At 42.5% G+C, this 23,411-nt stretch overlaps 1 protein-coding gene across 2 annotated transcripts in view; it reads left to right on the top strand.

Moving 5' to 3' along the window:
* The first annotated feature begins 747 nt into the window (after window positions 1-747).
* PHF14 (PHD finger protein 14) overlaps window positions 748-23,411 on the top strand; it is a 147,165-nt gene continuing 124,501 nt past the window's right edge. For both annotated transcript variants that reach the window (XM_056857413.1, XM_056857414.1), the window contains exons 1-4: window positions 748-820; window positions 1,353-1,463; window positions 11,530-12,209; window positions 18,096-18,240. In XM_056857413.1, coding sequence (XP_056713391.1) covers window position 820; window positions 1,353-1,463; window positions 11,530-12,209; window positions 18,096-18,240 — 937 coding nt within the window. In that variant the 5' untranslated portion in view covers window positions 748-819. The remainder of the gene's footprint in view (window positions 821-1,352; window positions 1,464-11,529; window positions 12,210-18,095; window positions 18,241-23,411) is intronic.

The raw sequence follows: 23,411 nt of genomic DNA, 5'->3' as shown, positions 1-23,411 counted from the left end.
ATGTAGTTTTCTTTTTCGAGTTAGACTATCTTGGGAAGGGGGGAATTATATTCTGAACAATGGTGAAAGGGGGGGGGGAATGGAGCAAAAAAAGGCTGAGAACCACTGACCTAGATATTAAGATAATCTGAAGAAGTGAGCTGTGGCTCAGGAAAGCTCATACCCTGCCAGAAAATATTTTTTGTTAGTCTTTAAGGTGCTCCTGGACTCTTGCTCTTTTCTACTACTGCAGACAGACTAACACGGCTACCCACTGTGTGTTATCTTCTTCAGAGTGTTTTATGTTCTTATGTGTCTTGGAGTGTTTATGTGCAAGAGTCCAGTAGCACCTTAAAGACTAACAAAAATACTTTCTGGCAGGGTATGAGCTTTCGTGAGCCACAGCTCACTTCTTCAGATACAGCTAGAATGTGAAGAAGTGAGCTGTGGCTCACGGAAGCTCATACCCTGCCAGAAAATGTTTGTTACTCTGTAAGGTGCTACTGAACTCTTGCCCTTTTCTACTCTTTCTTGCCCTGTGTGTGTGTGGGGGGGGGGCGGAAGAAAGCACGTTCCGGCTACAATACCGCCAGTGCGCAGGCGCGGGTCCCGCTCAGCGGAAGTCCCGGCGCTTGGTTCCGTCCCTCTCCGTTTCGGGAGAGAGGGAGTGCATCCGGGTCGCGGCTTCGCCTATTGTCTGGGTTACCGGGCTCGCTCGGGGACGCCGAAGGCGCTCTTCCCCCATCCTGGGCCGAGGGGATGGACTGAGGGGGGAGCGAAGCGCCCTGCCGGGCTCAGGCTGGCATCGATGTGCCCGGGAGCGGCTGCTCGGCCCCAGCGAGTAAGTCCGGCGCCGCCTCCGTGGTGGGACCCAGCCCTGCCCCCTTTCCACCGGGCGCCCTGCCGCACTCGCGAAACGCCCCACTGATTGCCCCCCCCCTCACGCAGCCAGCGCCCCCGGCCCTTTGAGACCCTTCTCGGCCCCCGTAGCTTCCCTCGCCCGGCTTGGTCCGTGTGGGCTGCTTTCTCCTCCCATCCCCTCACCGCGCGGATCCCTTTATCCTCTTGCCGAAGAGGGTTTTGTGCCACGGGGGGTGGGGGGGGGGGACTCTTTTAAAAGCTTTATCTTCTCTTTATCCCCCCCCCCCCGTATCTGAGCCACATTAGGGAACACGGCCCTTCCTTTCCCTTGGGTTCACCCGTATGTGAATGTGGGGAATTAAACGGCTTGGCGCGTGAATGGTTGTGCCTGGAGTTTGCCCCTCTCGCCTCCTAGTTTCGTCCCAGCTGGGTCAGAGAGGACACAAAAGCAAAAGAAAAGAAAAAAACAAAACCAAAAACAACCTCTCTCTTTTTCCCTCCCCCTCCCACAGTGGATCGGAGCTCGAAGAGGAGGCAGGTGAAGCCTTTGGCAGCTTCCCTGCTAGAAGCTTTAGATTATGACAGTTCAGATGACAGTGACTTTAAGGTTGGAGATGCTTCAGGTAAATGCTTCCTCTTCTCGCGCATCAAAATACTCCATCCATCCAGTTTTTTTGTTTCTTATATGTTGTTGGGGTTTTTTTAAATTAAGGTTCTCCCCTCTCCCCCTCCCCTCCCCCCTCCCCTCCCCCCTCCCCCCCCAGTATATTCAACTACAAAATCCCAGGGATCTAAATGACACATATATTAGAGATTAAATTTCAAAGTCAATTCTGTGTAGCCAGTGAGGGGATACAGGGGGAATAATTAGCTTGGTAGGAAATCCGGGCTGTGTGCCCGTGGTATACCAAGACCACGGTTACACAGCCCGGATAACCTACAAGAACCAATGAACTCTGACCGTGAAAGCCTTCGACACTAGCTTGGTAGGAAGTTACAGACTTTCTCCTGGGAAAAAAGACTGGACTATGAAAATGTTTGAACTGGTGGAAATGGCAAAACTTACAGCTATTTCAAATCAAAAAGACAATGTTCAATTTATGGAGGAATGGGAGGCTTGGATGAAATATTGTGAATATGAACTAGGACTGGGGAAAATGGAAAAGTACCTTTTAATCTGATCTAGATGACATTGTTAACATAAAGAAACGTAATCAATTATATTGATAGTATAATGTGATTGAAATCTAATTGAGATATAAGAATAATTAAGATCAGACCATATCACGATGGGATAGAATACTTTATTAAGAGGCGGACGGAGGTGATGGGGAAGTCAATAAATTTTCCTTTATTTTTTATTTTTATTTAGCACTTAAACAATTATAACAACATTATCTATGATTTAGTTTTTAATACTACGTATATTGTTTAACATGGAAAATTTATATTATAAAAACCAATAAAATTTTCAAAAAAAAAAAAAAGGAAGTTACAGACTTTGAGGGGTGGCGAGTTGTTAGATATTAATCCACCCAAAATATCTCTTGATGAAACCTCCAAATGCTGGGTATCTTTACTACATATACTCTCCTTCCAACATCGAACAAGAAGGTCCTATGATTCTCTTCCCAGCCATTTTACTAATTCTTTTGCCCCATTTTAATGTCCCCTGCTCCCATTCTTTGGAAGCTATTAGTCTCCAAGATCATTCATTCATTGTCATTGAGAGCCAGTGTGGTGTAGTTGTTAAGAAGGTGGTTCGGAGTGGTGGAGGCTGATCTGCAGAACTGGGTTTGATTCCCCACTTCTCCACATAAGTGGCGGAGGCTAATCTGGTGAACTGGATTTGTGTCCCCACTCCTCCACATGAAGCCAGCTGGGTGATCTTGGGCAAGTCACATTCTCTCAACCCCACCTACCTCACAGAGTGTCTGTTGTGGGGAAAGGAAGGGAAGGTGATTGTAAGCCGGCTTGAGTCTCCCTTAAGTGGTAGAGAAAGTCAGCATATAAAAACCAACTCTTCTTCTACTCCTCTTCCTCCTCCCCAGGTCTCTTAGTCTTGCTCATTTTACCTTTCTTTCCTAGCTCACCATCTCTAGGATTCCCATCATTTCCAATTAATTTTCTGGTCCTATATCACTCCCTCAGCCCTAGTCTTCTTCTCCACCTACTAATATTTTATTAAAGCATCAAAGAGGACCAGCCAGTGGTACAAAGGATGAGGCAGGCCCCAGTCCCCAGTGAGAGCACCTGTGAGAGTTGGAGCTCTGCATTGGGACATTTGATGGGGCCCATGGCTCTTCAAGTGCTCAACCACAAAATCTGTTTAAGGTGTTCTGAGCCTATGGAGTTCTTGCATGTAGGAAGGACCTTACTTTATGTACCATCTGGATTATGTTCTGTTGGGCAGTAGGTTATATGGTTGTTCTGCTGGTACTGTCATTGTCTTAAAATTTTTGCCTTATGCAAGGCATGTGTCAAGTGACAGTGTGCTCTTTTTTTGTATAAGTGGTGCACTCCATTAGGCATTTCTGTTTCAACCACAAACATATGTTATTACTCAATTCCAGTAACGGCCTTGAAAGTAAAACACTGTTGGAATACAACACTTTTGAAAATGAAGATGTGTTGCATTGCTTATGCTTTTTTATGTGTGGTGTGGAGTAGTATTGCATTTTTGTTTTAGAAAAATAACCATGGACATGCTACATGTATGCCCAAAGGTATCCTAAGGTAAGCATCTCTGTAAATGTTCAATCTGAACATGCAGTTTGAGATACAACTGTTTTTACATATTTGAGTTAATTTTAGTGAGATTAGTTTTTTTGCTGTAATGTGGTGAACGTGAACTGGTTTAAAACTAAGTTGTGACAAATATTTAGCTGTGATAACGCACAACCAGTAGGTTTTGCTTACAGAATTAAATCACATATTGTATCATCTTTAAAACAAATCTTTTACTGGCAGAAAAAAATGTAACTATAATATGAAATATAGAAAAGATTTTTTCTAGCAAAAAGGTAGAATTAAATTTGAGTAGGTGATTTGTTATCTGTGTACATGAGTCATGATTACCATAAAGAAATAACCATGTGCATTGATGGTGTTTTGCTGGAAACCATTCTGTCAATATATTTAACCAACAATGAAACGTTATCAGGAAAAATAGCTTACAAGTTAATTGGGTAAATTATTGTTTGAAATCAATGACTTGTAATTTTCAGTCATATTAAAACAAGCTGGTTTTAAGTAGATCTCGAGAAGCTGTACCTAGTGGAAGTTGGTTGGAAGTAATGTTCCAATAGAAGAAGAACATGCTGTTGAGTTGCAACCAACTCATGTCAACCCCTTGTTTTATTGGAGGAATAGGTGACTTGGCTAAGTCACTGCTAATGCCTGGTCCTTTGGGCTTCTGTGTGTCTTTATGCAACTGCCTAAAGGTGTTTGATGCTGGAAGCTTACAGTGTTGCTCATATTTAGGTATCTGGCTTTATATAGCTGTAAAGTATCCAAGAACAGGGCCTTGGATATATAGTAGTCAGGCGTGCTTTGTGGGGCTGCTTGACAGGAAAAAAAAATCTGTAATAGCGTTGGGCATTTCATCAAGCAAAAAAGTTTTGATCAGTTGGCTTTGGAATATTGGTCAGTTGACTGTCAAATAATAGTAAGATATTCTAAAAGTATTTAGAACAATAAAATAGGCACTTCAGTCAGTAATTATAATGTTGCTAGTTGTAAAACGGATGGGTAAACTGTTGCTTTATTTGTGTTCATACCTCATTTTTCCTCACTGTGGAGACCCAAAGTGACTTACAAAATCCTTCCGTCCTCTTCCTTTTTATCCTCACAAAAACAATCCTTAGTCTGAGAATGAGTCACTGGCAAAGTGTGGATTTAAGCCCGGGTCTCCCAGATTCTAGTCTGATATTCAAACCCGTCCCTCATGCTTGAATGAAATTATTTTTCCAATGTAATGAACTACAGTTTAATGAATATGCATAGTCCTTATACAGAGGTCTTTGCTTATGTTCATTGTTAGAGGTGCCTGAAGGTATAGCAAATGAACAGGGGAAGCCTAGCTATACTATTAGGATTGCCCCTGACCACTGCAGGGCTAGAGGGAGACAAGCCTTTGTTCATGGCCTTGAGGTCAAATTACACAATAATGAAACAAAAAAATTAAGCTACCACTTACACGTGCTTCATGAAATGTCAGTTGACTGGTCAATTGACAGTGTTTTGACTGTGGAGGCGTAAGAACATGGAAAGATTACAAAATAAGCCACTGCCCTAATTGGCCAGACAGCGAGATTCCTCCTTCAGATTTTTAAATAATCATATTTTTATTGCCTAATGGGTTAGATATTATTGGTAAATACTCTGGGAACAGTTGTAGCTTTGCCTACAAAGAGGTCACAGTATCAGTTGACTTGATATGGTTACAGGTGAACACCTAGTATACAGTGACTGCTAAAATATATCTATGTAGCTTCCTTATGCTTCTGTATAATTTTTGATGTTGCAAAGAATTTTTTAAACTTCCAAAATAATAGTATTGCTTTTTTGTTGTAATTATAGTCTGAAAATGATTGGTTTGATTCATTTTAATGGATATTCAAGTTTGCAAAATTTGTTGCAACACTTATGCTTCTGTACGTTGAGCTGTTAATTTGAAGTAACCTGCCACACAGAGCACCCTATAGTCACTTCTAACACACCTGATATGTAGGTAGGTGATGTCACAGTGGGTCACTTCAAAGTTTCTACTGTGGGAATGTAGCCTCCCCCCTGACCCAACCACTTTGTGGCAGTTCTCCATTGGTATTTGCTTTTGAATTCATTAGACAGTTCCCTTTTAAAAACATGTGTATTTCTAAGTTCTTGATATTAACTTTTGCTTGTGAATGATGCATTTTGTGTTTATAACATAAGCAATTGCAATATTTTAGCACTTAAAATGCATATGATATCTAATGAAATAATAATTCTGTGTGGCTAGAATTACGAGAGTGAGAGAATGTGTATAATTTAAAGACAAAAATATAGATAATTTAATAAATATGTTTTGATGACTTTTTCTTAACAATTATTTTGTGGAAACTTCTGAACTAGTGATAGTTAAAGTAATAGGTAATTGTATGAAAGTTGAATATTCTACTTATTTGTTGAAAGTTAGTGCTGTATTTTTAGTATATTAGCACCACTTGACACAAGGGTTTTTTGTGCAGTTTCTGTGCTTTATAGCTTTTAAATGTTTGATTTGCTGCTTCTAGATATTTTGTAGGGTAACTATTTAAATCCAGGTCCCTTCTGTCATTGTGGAAAGAACCTTATCTTCAGTAAACTTATGGACGAAGATAGTTTAACTTCATAGTTTCCTGATCTTCAGGACATTTTCAGTGTTGCTGTTTTTCAAACTGGTTAGATTTGGTATCATAGCGTTGGAAGGGACCACCAGGGCCATCTAGTCCAACCCCTACACAATGCAGAAAATTCACAACTACCTCCCTCCCCCCCGCCCCCAGTGACCCCTACTCCACGCCCAGAAGATGGGAAAAAAAAAAAATCTTAAGATCTTTGGTGAATCTGGCCTGGAGGAAAATTGCTTCCTGACCCCAAAGTGGTGATCGGCACTGCCCCGGGCATGCAAGAAAGGGCCATGAGAGCCAAATACTGATGCAAACCTTCCTGCCCTCTCTCTCATTATTTGCCTAAGGTCACAGAATCAGCATTGCTGACAGATGGCTATCTAGCCTCTGCTTAAAAACCTCCAGGGAAGGAGAGCCCACCACCTCCTGAGGAAGCCTGTTCCACTGAGAAACCGCTCTAAGTGTGAGAAAATTCTTCCTGATGTTTAGCTGGAAACTCTTTTGATTTAATTTAAACCCACTGGTTCTGGTTCAACCTTCTGGGGCAACAGAAAACAACTGAGCACCGTCCTCTATATCAAGAGTGGGGAACCTTTTTTCCGCCAAGGGCCATTTGGATATTTATAACATCATTCGTGGGCCATACAAAATTATCAACTTAAAAATTAGCTGACCAAGCCCCAAGCAGACAGCTGCCCCAGATGACCCCCCCCCCCGGTGCGGGCGAGAAAGGGTTAACACAGTTGGGCGGTCCTAGCAGCTCCATAGCTAACGACTCTTCTGCAAGGGGGGGGGGAAGGTTCCTTTTCATGGCAAAACAAACTCCCAACCGGCTTGAATAGAGGCTATTCCTGTCCGCGAGAGGGGGCGGATCGCCAGTCTTAGATCCTTCTGAGCTAGAGATCTGCCAGGACCCATGAAGGGCCAGTCCAAATGATTTTGCGGGCCTTAAACGGCCCCTGGGCCTGACGTTCTGCACCCCTGCTCTATATGACCGTCCTTCAAGTACTTGAAGATGGATATCATATCACCTCTCAGTCTTCTCCTCTCCAGGCTAAACATACCCAGCTCCTTCAACCTTTCCTCGTAGGACTTGATCTCCAGACCCCTCACCATCTTTGTTGCCCTCCTCTGGACATGTTCCAGCTTGTCTACATCCTTCTTAAATTGTGGTGCCCAAAACTGAATACAATACTCTAGGTGAGGTCTAACCAGAGCAGAGTAAAGCGATACCATCACTTTGCATGATCTGGACACTATACTTCTGTTGATACAACCCAAGATCACATTTGCCTTTTTAGCTACCGTATCACATTACTGACTCATGTTCACTGTTAGGTCTACTAAGACCCTAGATCCTTTTTGCACACACTACTGCTAAGACAAGTCTTAGCAGTCTTACCGCTAAGACAAGCCCATCCTATTATGCATTTGATTTTTCCTGCCTAAATGCAGAACTTTACATTTATCTCTGTCAAAATGTATTTTATTAGTTTTAGCCCAGTTCTCCAGTCTGTCAAGAACACCTTGTATCCTGGCTCTGTCTTCTATCATATTTGCTACCCCACCCAATTTAGTATTATCTGCATATTTAATAAGCATCCCCTCTATTCCTTCATCCAAATCATTTATAAAGATGTTGAACAACACAGGACCCAGGACAGATCTATGAGGCACTCCGCTAGTCACTCCTCTCCAAGTGGATGAGGAACCATTAACAAGCACCCTTTGGGTGTGATCTGTCAACCACCTAACAGTAATAGAATCTAAACCACAGTTCTCCAATTTGTCAACAAGAATATTATGTGGAACCTTATCAGAAGTCTTACTGAAATCAAGATAAACTATGTCTACAGCATTTCCCTGATCCAGCAAGGTATTTATGCTGCTGAACCTCCTCCTTCTTCAGATTTTTTCCAGTTGGCAATATGCAGGGTACTTATGGGATTTTTTTTTGTTTTCCATTTTATTAGACTGGAACATGCAAATGGTGTGTGTGTGTAAAGTGCCTTCAAGTCACAGCCGACTTATGGCGACCACTTTTGGGGTTTTCATGGCAAGAGACTAACAGAGGTGGTTATGCAAATGGTAAGGGGTCACAAATACAGACGGTTTATTATCCATTTATGATTGGTAGTGAGGAAGTGTTTACATTGACCCCCCCTGTCTCCCGACTTTGTACATTGCAAAGGAGTATGTGGAGCTTTGAAGCAGATGGAGGTAGTGCCATTCTCTCACTGCTTCTGCCTGTTCCAAAGCTCTTTGCAATATGAAAACTCCCCCTCTAACAAATTCTGGGCATGTGCCAAAGGGCTGAGGAAAGGTCTGTCATATTGTATCAGACTTTAGAAGAGGCAAAAGTAGCACAAGAGTTTCTCATTTCTGTCTATTCCAGTGCTTAGGGAAGCATCAGGACATGGGCATATACACTCTGCTGGGAAAAGGAGTTTTTGATTTTACTCTGGACTTTAGAACAGGCTGATGGGGTGTGCCAGAGGACATAGAGCATGCAGCTAAGAGTGTGCGGCTGTCCTCGACAAGAGCAAGGGCTTTCTCAGCCCTGGCTCTGGCCTGGTGGAATGCTCTGCCTAGTAACATCAGGGCCCTGCGGGATCTGAAAGTCTTTCGCAGGGCCTGCAAGACAGAGCTTTTCCACCAGGCCTACAATGGAGGACAGCCACCTATATCAGCTTATATTATCTATACCATCTTACTGGCCTCTCCCCCTTCTTCCCCTTGAGTGGGAACAAAACAAGCAAAGGGTTGCCACCGGTACAGTCCTTACAGTTTTAAACCTGGTGCACCATCGTGTTAGGTTTTAGAATTCTATTGTTGGTTTTATCATGGATATTTATATTGGTTGTTGTATTTTAAAATGATGTTACCCGCCCTGAGCCAGCTTGCTGGGGAGGGCGGGTTATAAGTCTAATAAATAAATAAATAGGAGAAAGGAAGGAGCATTAGGTCATACTGAATAAGGATAGCAAGAAGAGAATCCAGAAGTTGCTTCTTAACTAGATGTAGTTGTATATGATACGGATATCCAAAAACTAGTGACTTCATCCTGTCCTAGCTGTCAGACTAATTGTAGAAAATATAGTGCCATGTTTTGTATTGAGTGAATATTTGCTAGGCTATCTGCCACCTTATGATAGTGTTATATAAATATACTTTTGCTCTGTTGGGTTCCCACATACAATTGCTCCTCCTTCTTGTTTCGTAAGTACGATGTTAGCATTTTCCCCATGTTATCCATTTCAGGAGCCCTTGAGGGTTCATTCAAATGGAGAACATATTGTATATGCATCTGACTATGGATGCATCTGTCAATCTGGAAGTGGTTTTCATGATTGCAGCAGCACACTTCTCAACTTTTTAGACTCATGGAAATTTCTCTGAGGTTCTGGCCATACCTGGAGGTGCCAAGTCATATGTTGGGGATCCTCACACAACTCTGAGAACAGTTAAGAGTATATCATGTGGAGAAAATTTAGGTATCTGAATTGACCTAAGTTTTAAGGGCAGTAGAATTTAAGAGTTCTAAATCAAAGAAAATATATTAAAATGGATTCTGAAACCAACCAATCATTTACATTGTTTGAAATTTTATACTGCTGGTGATCTTGAAGAAACTTGAAAAGTTAACGGGCAGAGTAATCCTGAGTGTGTGTGTGTGGGGGGGTGTGCGCCAACAGCCATAGACAGAGCAGCTGCACCATCCTTGTGAAGTTTCCTGGCCAGAAGAAAAGGGAGGAAATCAATTTAAAATTTAAAATCCAGAAAAGCCCCACTTTAGCGAGGCTACATCAGCAAAATAGCTGTCATAGCAGTGCTGCGGCATGAGGGGGCATTCCTGGGCCAGAAGGGGCTAGGAAGCTGCCTAAAGGAAGCTCCACCCCCAGGAATGCCTCCCAGGATGCCGGCATGGGTAGAGATGGCAGGACAATGCCGGTGGGGAGGCTGCATCGTTGTCCCCACACCACACTGCCACATTGATCTCTGTGGCTGGCATAAGTATCCCTCGGTGGCATAAGTGCCCCTTATCATGGCGCAAAGGGTCACTTATTCTGGCTCAGGGTTACACCGGCTCCTATGGGCATTTGAGCCCCCCTTCAGGATTGCAAGCTTACAGTAAGCATTTCACAATTTATTTTTACTCTACCTTTTGATCCGTTTTACTCAACAAAAATATTAAAATACAGCTTTCAGTTTTATACTTAAATAGCTTCATATCATAGTTCTGCTTTTGTCTAAAATAAGGCAACATAAAATATGTTACTGGACATTTTTTAGTATTTTCAAGAGGCAACTAGATCAGGATTCTGATGGTAATTGTATCGTGTGTTGTGGGGATGCCATACTATCATAGTTTGTGAGCAGGATGGTCTGTGGAATGAAACTGTGGGCAGTGAATGCAGAATTGTAGAATAATGACACATACCATGGGACAGTTGGAGAGTTTCAGGAAAACATAATGGTTACAGATGCTTATTTGTTGGAAAAAATTAGGCTCATTTAAAGAAGTGTATATATCCTATCATAAGCCCAAAATTTTATTATTAAGATTGGTGGACAGTAATAACTTGTATTGATACTGTTTTAAATGTTTAAAGTGCTTGTACTTTATTTAAACTTTAATTTTAAGTATGGTTGTAAAACCTGAGATTTAGTACAGTCAAAGATTATATATGATGTAATGGTGTCCTTAATTAAGTTACTTGACAAGAATTTCATTAAGTTTCCTTAAGATATATTCAGTATCAGAATGGCAGGTCTAAAAAATGATTTTGTATCTCAGGGCATCCATACTGAATGCTTATTGCTTAAGACTGTGCAAGGCTGTAAAAATATTTTTTTATCCATATGATCAAAATTGAAAGCACCTGAATGACATTGGTGTCTGTTATATTAAGACATGACTTGTTCTGAAATACTCTGTGGCCTAAATATTGTAAGTTGACTTGATTATTGACTTATTTAAATCAGTTACTTAGTTTAATGTAGCATACTTCAGTGGGGACTGTTTTTTTTTTTTGTCTAAAATACGAATTCTTATTCATGTTATGAACTGTTATAGAGACAAAACTTCACATTACTCTACCAAATCAAACATTCTTCATCAGTAGGTTTACAACATTAAAACAACAATGTCAAGTAAGAAAACTGGGCCCGTGAAAAATAGGCTAAGTTGCCATTAAGGGAAGAATATTTAGTTTGACTAAGTTGGTAGCCTCAAGCCTTTTAAAATTCTTTCTTTTCTTTTTTTTGGTTCATTTTGTTTTGGAACACCTTTTTTAAATTTTCATATGCTCAACAGATTCTGAAGGCAGTGGACATGGCAGTGAAGATGGATCAAAGGATAGCGGAGAAGGATCCTGTAGTGAATCAGAGGAAAATGTCTTGGAGGAAGACCTGGCAGAAGGAAGAAAGCTAGACGAAGAACAACCTAAAAGCTCAGGTGGAGAAGAGCTGCCAATTTCGGAGAAAGAGGTGATTAAAACTGAAAAAAAAGAGGATGATGAGTACGGAGAAGGAGAAGACAAACCAGGAAAGAAAAAGGAGAGAGAGAGAGAAGGACCTGCCGAAACAGATGCTGGCCTTGATGAGCAAACAAACGAACCGAAAAAGTGGAACTTGAGAAGAAACCGCCCTCTGTTAGATTTTGTATCCATGGAAGAGCTAAATGACATAGATGATTATGACAGTGAGGATGACAACGACTGGCGACCAACTGCTGGAAAGAAGAAGGGGAAAAATACATTACGAAAAGAGGGAAGCGACGGAGATAATGAGGATGACGAAGATGATGGGAGCGGAAGTGATGAGGATGACAATGAAGAGGAAGGCAATGAGGAGGATGAGGAGGATGATAACAGCAGTGCTGCTAGTGATGGTGGCTCCAAAAAGAAAAAAGCGAAAGCTCTTAGCAGGAATAGTGCTGATGAGGAGGAGCTGACAAATGATAGCCTGGCTCTTTCACAAAGCAAGAGCAATGAGGTAGAACAGCCAACTTTCTATAATACCTCTGATGAAAACTGGAAAATACTCTGCAGTGTGATTGTTTTGAAATTTCTCCCTAAAGCTAGGCACAGTTACTGGACAGTGATTGCATTAATGAGCTGCAGAGTTAAGCTAAATTCTCATTAAGATACGTTTGCATCAGCCTTTTTGTCTGAATCCAGCACCCACTGAAGACAGTGGCAGTCTTTCCTGTTGCCTTCAGTGTATCTTGGATTGGGATTTTAGACTTCAGTGCAAACCTTTCCATGCAGTTAGCTTTTCTTTCATACACCATGCTGAATGTGAAGCAGCCCCCACAGTTAGGATGAGTTGCAGTAAATGCAAAACCAAACTAAAGCCAGTGAAAGGTAAGGTAGCATGGCTGTGTAGGCTAACCATCTGACTGGCGCTAAGAACAGTACATTTTTTATCGTTATAAAGCTGTTAAATACTACAACAGTATTCAGAACATACAGATTTGTTGTAAAGACATGTAGTTTTGTGCTTTTTAAAGTTATGAAGTAACATAGCAAAATTAAAGAAAGATTAAACGTGGAATTTCTTTAGTTGTACAGTTCTCACACTGAGTACTAAAGGTTGTATACTCCAGCAACATATATTTTGTATTAAATAGCTAGATTTTTGAGTGGAATATTTGTGGCACAGAGCTTCTGAGTTATGTATACTACGTTTTTTATTTTAGAATTTAAAGCTACAGTGGTAGAAGCTGGGATATTTCTTAGCTTTGTAACTATAGTTTTTTGAGGACCTAGTAAAATTATATGTTTACTTAAAGGGAGAGCAGACCCACAGCCTAAACTTTTTTGACTTTGGTAATTTGAATTTTTAAAATCTTTAATTGAGCATGTATCGCTGTTTAAAATTTTCTAATAGTGTTTAAAATCTTACTTGGGTGTTCTTTGCTATGTCGAATTGAGCTTACTATTGCAAACCTGCCTGCTTTTGTGGGCTTACTGTTTGGAACTTGAGGCTTTCAAAACATGGTAGCAGCTAGCTGTGCAGAGATGAGTATTTTCTGCTGAGACACCAGCACACACATTCAGGATCATGGTGCCATTATGGAGAACCTGAGATATGGTTATCAGAGACATGGCACAAACAGGAAGAAGGCTGAGATGCATCGTGCCCTTTTTGGAGTCAGTAGGGTTTGCTTTCAGACATGTGATGAGGACAGCAGTGAGATGTTTGCATTGGTGCAGGTTCACACAGTGCATTTCTAGTCTGTTTTAAGGTCTGATCATGATATGAGGGAAGCTCAATCATTTCAGTTGAATCCCTTGATCTTATATATCATTATAGTTTTTGTAATGTCTTTTTGCCTTCAGGCATAAATCCTAATCAAGTATCTCACATTCTCCCCCCCCCCCCAACTTTATATTTAAGTTGATGAGTGAACTTGGCGACAAGTCCAAAGCAGCAGTGCAAGCATGTGAGAAATGTGTTCAATTGAAGCTGTTTTTGAAGTATTCATTGTGACATGTCTTGCCATGCTCACAAACCAGCTTTAAAAACCTACCTGGAGCCTATATGTTAGTGGGAGTTGCTGCAGTGAAAACTTTAAAGGCAGCTAGCTGTGGCTGGGCATGAGAATGATGAACATTTGTATAGGTTCTTTACACTGCAAATTACATTTCTGCTATAAGAAATGAGAAAAGTGAAATCCAGAGAGATGAATTGCTCTGAATTCAATACAGTGCCAAACAATTTTCATTCCACTAATGGCAATCAACGCTGCATCTTGAAAAATCAGTTTTTTTTTCTGGAGACCTGTGAGGGGTACAGCCAGTTTACCCAGTTCTCCTAATCCTCAATCTTCATCATCCATCACACATCATTTTACAGAATAGAACACTTCAGTTGCGCCATATTTTTCTTCCATGCTGCAATTCCCAGAGCTGTTTAATTATTAAAACGTGGCAATTTAACAAAACTTTGGTACTGAAACTTGGCTTGGATAGTTGAGTCTTTTCAATATAATTAAGCGTTTTTGTTTTAAGTCTTTGGAGCTTGCTAGATGTGTCTTGTACTCTCATCTGACCGTTTCCATGTTAAAGATATGTGTTTGTGACCACTTTAAGTCCCACTTTTGTGTGTTCAAAATGCAAAATAATATTTCTCCCTGGTCACCAGAGACAAAAAGAAAGCATTTTTTTCATATAAAGATACTGATGGGTCTGTAGCACTGAGTTCAATATGTCTTGTCTTGTTGACAAACTTTTTACCATGTTTTCCCCACCATATTTTTCTGGTAACTCATAAATAAAACCATGACTGCGTGTAATGCTGCTGAGCTATATAGTCACTGATTACTTGCCCACCTTGCCTACCTTTTAAATCTATTTTAATTAAATTATTTTGATGAACAGAAACTTGGGAATATTTGACTTTTTCTGATGAATATGTTTCAGTTTAGTCATGATTAACTTGTCCCGGTGATTTCAGTGGAACTTGGGCATAATTAACATTTCTGGGCTGAGTACTTTCTCTTGTTTATATCTTCATTGACAGTTACTGAACACTGTTTGCAATATTTTCAGTCTGTGTCATATTGAAGGCTTCCATTGTATTTTGCTACTGTTGTGAAACTTAAGTACATTAGTAGTTAGATTTGAAATGCCTTCTTTATTTATCGCAGTTAGTGAAGAACACAAAGCATTAGACCATCAAAGATAAAGGTAGTCCCCTGTGCAAGCACCGATCACAATGTTTACTAGGCACACTATGTTTACGGGGTGGTTTGCCATTGCCTTCCCCAGTCATCTATGCTTTATCCCCAGCAAGCTGGATACTCGTTTTACCAACCTTGGAAGGTTGGAAGACTGAGTTAGCCTTGAGCCAGCTTCCTGAAACCCATTTCCATCGGGATCAAACTCAAGTTTGTGAACAGAGCTTTGACTGCAGTACTGCAGCTTAACACTCTGTGCCATTACACAGGCTTAAATTAGTCAGATTTTTAGTAGTCAGATATGATGTAATTCAGCAGAGTGTTGCAACAGATGAATTCCTGAATGTTTGACTGCAAATTAAGATCTTGTAAATTCTGTAGGGTAATTTCCATGTAGGGTAATTGCCAAAAAAAAACCAAAAAAAAAAACAAATCAGTGGGTTATAGATCAAATCAAGCCTGAACTGACCTTAGAAGCTAAAGTGACTAAACTGAGGCTATCGTATTTTGGTCACATTATGAGAAGGCAAGAGTCACTAGAAAAGACAGTCATGCTAGGAAAAGTTGAGGGCAGCAGGAAAAGAGGAAGACCCAACAAAAGATGGATTGACTCAATAAAGGAAGCCACAGCCCTCAATTTGCAAGACATGAGCAAGGCTGTCAAAGATAGACATTTTTTCAGGGAATCGTTATTTACTTAGGATGGTTTTATTTATGTAACACCAAGGTGCGTTAATGAGCAGTTAGGCATTCCTTTAGGATTAGGGTTGCCAACCTCCAGGTGGTGGGTCATCTCCCGCTATTACAGCTGATCTCCAGGCGACAGATCAATTCATTTGTAGCAAATGGCTGCTTTGGAAGGTGGACTCTATGGCATTATACCTCATTGGTCCCTCCCCTCCCCAAATCCCATCGCAGGCTCCACCCCTGAAATCTCCAGGTATTTCTCAATCCAGAACTGGTTAACCCTATTTAGGACAGGCCACTGAAGACCAGAGTGGCAAATCTGGCCACTAAAGCCTTTCCATCTTATCCCTCTCCCCTTTAACTATATACCTGCATTTTCTGGCAAGCTGGGATGAAGGCACCTGTTGTTGTTTTTTTAACTGTTGCTTCTGAAGTATGAATGTATTTGTAGAGCCTCCTCCCTTAAATTTCTCACTTCCACATGCAAGCGAAGACTCAGGTAGTGAGCAGCTGAGATGCCCATAGGCAGAACTTTATTGCTGTTCACATTTGTGGCAGGGGTGGGAATGGGAATTTGTATTTTAGAGTCATAGGATTAAGATCCAAAGAGTTACTTAGGTTCATGCAAGCGGCTCATACCACATCTCAAAATACGTTTGGTATCTTTTTTTTCCTTTGAAGATGCTTATGGAGTAAACTGCTTGCTCAGTGGTAGAACTTAGCAGTCACATGTTCTGTCTTGCCCTGATATGCTGTTGTCTTTTGCAGCATATTTTTCTCTTACTCTTCACTGTAACACCCTTCATAATTATATAGGAAGCAATCAAATGTTTCGTTTTTAGTGTTTTCATAAGTTTCATGTTTTTCAGTAACACGGATGGAATTGCTATTGATATTTTTAGTGTTTTTTTTAAAGCCAACTTTGCATAAAATTACAAGTTGAATTCAGAGCAGCAGGCTGAAGATTCTCTAGACCTCTGCAGTTGTTACTAATTTCTTTTAAGAAGGCTATGGGTTATTATATCAGTTAGTATCAATCTAAGGGCAGACTTAGATGACTCATTTGTAAGCTAGCCATTTACTTGGTAATAAAGTCAATCTAGTCAAATTTGCATATGATTAAAGACCATTACATGCTGATAAGTGCCATCACAGAGCGTGGTTGTGATAATTTACTTTATGATATATAAATATGTACAATTGGTTGGTCTACTTTTTAGTTTATAAAGCAGTTTTGCCTTATCTTCCTTTCTCCTCTCTCATGTTGTATAACGTTTATTCTATGGAGGTGGTATGATGGGACAATACTACGGCATGCTGCTAGAGATTTACTGAGCTGGTTAAAAAAAACTTTTAACTTACTGAGGTTTGAACTTGAATTAATATATGTTCTTATACAATGTACTCCAAATAGTACAGAACGTATAATGAATAATTCAGTGAACTAGCTCTAGGTTTACAGACACTACAGTGCTCATACCTTTCCTTTTCCTTGTGTCTCAAGGCATACAATTCCAAGATTAAAAACATACAAAATACAATAGAACCCCAATAACCAGAACCCCCCCCCCAAAAAAAATCTGTAGTTTAACGTCTTAAAAGGTCTAAAAAATAGAACAGCCACTCAGCTCCTAAAAACCTCTAAAAGTGGTTTCCCTTTTGTCTCCTCTGGGAGCCTGTTCCACAGGCCACTATTGTGAATTAATGGCCTAGTGGGCTACCTTAAACAGGAGAATAACCAGATAGTGGCAACCAGAAGACCAAAGATGGCATACAGGGACATTTGAGATTTGTGACCTTGGGCCCTCAGGGGCTTAAGGTTATAGCCAGCACCTTGATCTGAACTCTGAAGCAAACCAGCAGCCAATGTAGCTGTTTTAAAATAGGCAAGATATGTCCCCTGTTAATAGTCATGCTGCAGTATTCTGAACCAGTTGTAGTTGCTGGGTGGCCTTCAAGGATAGCCCATTGTAGAGAATGTTACAGTAGTCAAACCATGAGGTTACGAAAGCATGGACTTGTTTGATCAGGTTGGCTAGGAAAGGAGAAAGTTAGCAAACCAAATGATCCTGATAGAAGGCCCTCTTCTTTGCCACTGCATCATCCTGTTTTTCAAAAGCAAGGTGAGTCCATGAGCACTGCATACCCAAGCTCTTAACCTGCTCTGCAGATACCAACTCTATGCCATCGGAGACAAGTGGATCCACTTCTTCCAAAGCATCAGCCTTCCTGTCTTGTTTGGATTCAGCTTCAGCTTGTTCTGCCTTAGCCACTGGACCACAGCCTCAAAGCCCTGGTTCAGAGCCAAGATGGACACATCTGGAGGCTTAGATAATGAGATGTTGAGCCGGGTGTTATAAAAAGAATAGCAACAGATATGAAGTAAAAGCATTGAGGAATAAAGTTAGTAAATATATCCATGTTATAAATATGAGTTTGCAAGCACAAAGTATGTGTATGAGATAATGTTCTTTCCAATTTAACAAGTGCATATTTTTTTTCAATAATAGGACTCGCTGATTCTTGAGAAGTCTCAAAACTGGACCTCCCAGAAAATGGACCATATTATGATTTGCTGTGTTTGTCTTGGGGACAATAGTGAAGATGCTGATGAAATAATCCAGTGTGACAACTGTGGGATAACAGTGCATGAAGGTAATTTTACCATGTTGTTCTGCATTTTTCTGAGTAAAATAGGATCAAGCCTAATTGTTTATACATGGCTTATACATGCATCTATTATTGATTTTTAATAGTTGTCACTTAATAATATGATCCGTATGTGTCCACGCATATGGTGGCATTTTTAAGTAAAAATGGTGTGTATGAAGTTATAAGCAATTGCCCTATCCTGATTCAGTCCATGGATCTGCAAAGATACTGTCAACCTTGAGAAGCAGCTGGGTTTTTAAAATCAAGAATATTGAGCCAAGGGGCTTCTGAATGGGTTATCATCATGCTGACTTTCTGTTGTTGCTTGGTTATCTATCATGTGTTTAATTCTGTTGCTAAACTAAATATAAGCTGCATATTTATCCATATGCAAACAAACAGTGTCATAGTATAAGATGAGGAACTCGCATGTGCATAAAGTACTGTCCTACTCACTAATGGTCTACGCACGCATTGCCTGCATTTTCACATCAGGGTTCAGCTTTAAGCTAGCTTGTTTATTCTCGCTCTGGGAGAGGAGGCCATCTTAGAGCGGGTGTTTCCTCTTCCTCTTGTTCCGGGAGGCAGGACCTAAAACTTAAACTGCCTATCCCTGGAGGGAACGCCCCCGCCCTTTTCAGTCTTGTTCCTGCCTCGCTCCGGGAGAGCAGTGTAATCACAGCTGTCTTCTTAGAGATATACAAGAGCTTAATTTCCTTATTCTATTCCTTTCTGTTTTTTCTACTCTATCCAAAAAAAAAAAAAAAATACTTTCTACTCTATTCTTATTCTGTCTCTAATCTATCTTCTGAGGCAGGGCAGGGTAAAAGTTTTTCCCTTCCCGCCAAAACAAAATGGCGACCGATCGCCCCGATAACTATGTTTCTGAGGGGGATTTGGACCCGGGCCTACTCCAGGCTATGCCAGATGCTCAGGATCCGCCTGCAAACGATCACTCCGGTGATCAAAAAGGCAAATCAAAGAAAACCACCGGCAAGCGTAAGAGAGGCTCTTCTCGCCAGGGAAGCGCTAAACGCCTCCTGTCTGCTGCTCGCGCCTGCTTATCTACGGCGGATAAGTCCGCTAAAAGCAAGCCCTCAACCTCCGGAACCGGGAACGGCCGGGGAAATACAGCGGCTTCGGCCGCTATCCCCTCTACCAGCGCACAATCCATCGATCAGGCCGTAGGTGTCTCGCCTCCACTAATACCCGGTCAGAGCACATTGGATGCTGGTAATGTACTCCCCCCCTCCCTTCCCTCCCAGTCGGCCGTGAGCGAAATTGCTCTCCTGAGAGCGGAGCTCGCCTCATTAATCAAGGACGCTTTCACGGAGGGTCTAAGAGCCGCACAGCTCTCCTCCCCTCCTCCTTCTGTTGCCGGCGTGCAAGCGCCCAGTTGAGACCTTCATGGTCCCCAGGGAATTGATCAAGCGGGCGGCGGGCAGCGAAGTGGCCCACATCGTTCTCAGGGGGGAGGCGGTTGGCCCACTAAAGCAGCCTTAAAGGCTACCTCTTCTTCTCAGCCTCGGGTATCAGAACAGGAGCCATCACCTCTATCTTCTGATAATGAAGTTTCATATAGAGAGGAAGGCGAATTCTCCTCGGAAGGAGAAGACTCTTTGCCTAAACCGACTAAGCAAACTAGGATTTTTGAGGCTGATGACCTTCAGCCATTTTTAATAAAGGTATTGGCTGCATTAGATCTCTCTGATAATTCTACCACATCTCAGGAGAAAAAGAAAGGCGCTAAGGAATTCTTTCATTCCTATGCTACCTCTGATACGGTGGTACCTGTACCTGACTATTTTTTATCTCTACTAAAAGGGGAATGGGACAAGCCCATGGGGGGAAAACAGTTCCCTCAGACTACCAGAAAGCTTTATAACATAGCCAGTAATACTGCTGATCTGTTAAAAATCCCCCAAGTGGAAAACCCCATTACTGCACTACATACCTCTGACACTGTCACTGAGGAAGGTTTAGTGTCTATTAAGGACCCTGCAGACAGAAAGACGGAGCTGGCCTGTAAAAAAGCCCACGAAGCCTCAGCATTAGCCATTAGCTCCTCTATTACATCCGCCCTAGTGTCCAGAGCGGCTATTGTCTGGACTAGGAAGTTAGCTAAACTGATCCCAGAGGAGGATAGAAGTGCTATGGAGGGAGTATCTAGAATCCTTAAGGCAGTCTCCTTCCTGGCTGATTCTACCCTAGATACCATGTGCTTCTCGGCTAGGGCTTTAGCCACCGCAACAGCTGCCAGACGGGCCCTTTGGCTACGCCCATGGCAAACTGAACATAGATCAAAAGCGGTATTAATGGGTTACCCATATGTAGGAAAGAAATTATTTGGGGACAAGTTGGAAGAAATATTAGTGGAATCAAAGGATAAAAAGAAATACTTGCCCAGAAGCCTTCGCAAGGAATCCAAAGGGTTCTCTAACCCTACTTCCTTTCGTCCCTACCACCCATACTCACGTTACAGACCTGAGCAGAAGAGAGGTCAATGGAATTACGGAAGGGGATCCTTTCGTAGAGGAGGGCGCTTCCCTAAAAATTCCTCCAGACCCCAGAATTTCCAAAATGACAGAGGTGACAAGTCCTTTCGTCAACCAAGACAGTGACTCCAGGCAACAACCAGTAGGAGGCAGACTCAGCCTCTTCCACCACCAATGGTCGCCTGCCCATACAGACAATTGGGTCTTACAGACTGTCACCCACGGCTACCAAATTCAGTTCTGCAAAAGACCACGAGATCGTCTAGTAGTGTCTCCTGTGTCTCGACAACCAGACAAGAAACTCAGAACCTTAACGGCTATCCAACATCTGTTGGAGATCAAGGCCATAGAATATGTAGTCCCCTCGGAGCAATCGTTGGGCATATATTCCGTGTTCTTTACTGTGCCGAAAAGAGACGGAGGATGGCGGGCCATCCTCGATCTGAAGTACCTGAACAAACATGTCACATACAGGCGCTTCAGGATGGAGACTCTACATTCAATAGCAGAGACTTTAAGACCAGGAGACTTCTTAACCTCCGTGGACTTGACCGAGGCCTACCTCCACGTTTCTATTCACCCAGATCACCGGCGATACCTCAGGTTCCTACACAATGGTCATCATTTTCAATTCAGGGCACTCCCCTTCGGTCTCGGTTCAGCCCCACGAGTCTTCACCAAGGTCCTAGTGACCTTGGTAGCCCTAGCACGTCAGGAAGGTGTACGGCTCCACCCGTACCTCGACGACATTCTAATTTGCTCATCGTCAAGAGAGCAAAGTACCCAACACACAAACATCGTGCTCCAGCTATTAGACAGCCACGGCTTTCTAGTCAACCGCAAGAAAAGCCATCTCACTCCGACCCAACATCTTCGCCATCTAGGAGTGTACATAGACACCGTCGCCAACTCCCTGGTCCTCCCATCCGACAAGATTCGCAAGATTTGTTCTCTAGCGAGAACAATCATGAAATCATCCTCAGTCCGCCTCATGACCCTGGCGAAGCTGCAGGGACTAATGATTTCATGTATTCCAGCGGTACAGTGGGCGCGACTACACTCCAGACCCCTTCAGTGGTTCCTCAAGCCTTTTCAAAAGGATATCCTGATAAAGAAAAACAAGTGTCTCCTTCTTTCTGCCGCGGCAAAATGCAGCCTCAAGTGGTGGACCATACCAGCAAATCTACAAAAAGGGGTTCTCTACATTTGGCAAACACCTCTACAGTTGTTCACGGATGCCTCTCTTACGGGTTGGGGTGCCACCCTCCAGGGTCAGCCAGCACAGGGTTCGTGGTCACTTCCAGAAAGGCGAATGAACATCAACGCCTTAGAGATCCGTGCAATTTATTATGCCCTCCTGCACTTCCAACATCAACTGACCGGATCAGATCTTCTGGTGAGAACGGACAATGTCTCAGCCAAAGCTCACCTGAACAAACAGGAGGGATCCCGGTCCTCGACTCTGCACAAGGAGTCTTTAAGAATCCTGTCCTGGGCGGAGTCCAACCTCTACTCCATCACAGCAGAGCACATCCAGGGAGCCCTCAACGTCGACGCAGATTGGCTCAGCAGACAAGATCTCAGCGAGGCCGAGTGGACCCTGAACCGGGACGTGTTTCATCTCCTGACAACTCACTGCGACACGCCATTGGTAGATCTCTTCGCATCCAGCAAGAATCACCAGCTACCAAGGTATTATACCAGATACATCCAAACGGGAGCAGAGCAGACGGACGCTCTCCCGGCACCCTGGCCATCGGGACTTCTATATGCCTTTCCTCCCTTCCCACTCCTTCCCAGAGTCCTCAGACGAATCAATCTCCTTCAGGCCACAGTCATCTTGATAGCTCCTTACTGGCTGCGGCGCCCTTGGTTTCCCACTCTGATAGAGATGTCCATCGCAAAACCGTGGACGCTTCCACCTCGACCAGATCTCCACCAGGGTCCGATCTTTCACCCAGACCCAGGCTGGTACAGACTGACCGCCTGGGTATTGAGAGGGGTCGCCTCCTGAAGTTGGGTTATGACCCAGAGATAGCAGACACTATCCTTGCTGCCCGAAGACCTTCTACACAGCGGATATATAACACCATGTGGAAAGCCTTTGTAAGGTGGTGCCAAAGAAAACAGCTTAATCCAATCAAGCCCACCATCTCCAACATCCTAGCCTTCTTACAGGATGGACGGCGACAGAGTTTATCTCCAGCAACCCTGCGTCATCAACTGTCGGCGATTGCTACCATTGTCCCAAGGTTATCAGGTTTCCCACTAACTCAACATCCACATATTAAGGCCTTTCTAAGGGGATTTACTTTAATCTCACCTCCGGTCAAACACAGATACCCTACCTGGAGTTTGCATACAGTTCTAACAGCCCCTACTCAACATCCGTTTGAGCCCTTAAGGAACACCTCATTAAATCTGTTGAGAATGAAGACTTTATTTTTAACAGCTATAACTTCAGCTAGGAGAGTTTCAGAGCTAGGAGCTCTATCGGTTAGGCCAGGTCTTTGCACTTTTCACAAGGACAAGGTAGTCCTTGTTCCCGACCCTTCCTTTATTCCGAAGGTCAACTCCCGTTTTCATAGAGATCAGGATATCATACTTCCCTCATTCTGTCCAAACCCTAAAACCCTGAAAGAAAAAACCTGGCATACCTTAGATCTTAGAAGGGCCCTT

Source organism: Euleptes europaea, chromosome 11, assembly GCF_029931775.1.
Source record: "Euleptes europaea isolate rEulEur1 chromosome 11, rEulEur1.hap1, whole genome shotgun sequence".
NCBI lineage: Eukaryota > Metazoa > Chordata > Lepidosauria > Squamata > Sphaerodactylidae > Euleptes > Euleptes europaea.
This window is presented reverse-complemented; position numbering and strand designations above follow the sequence as displayed.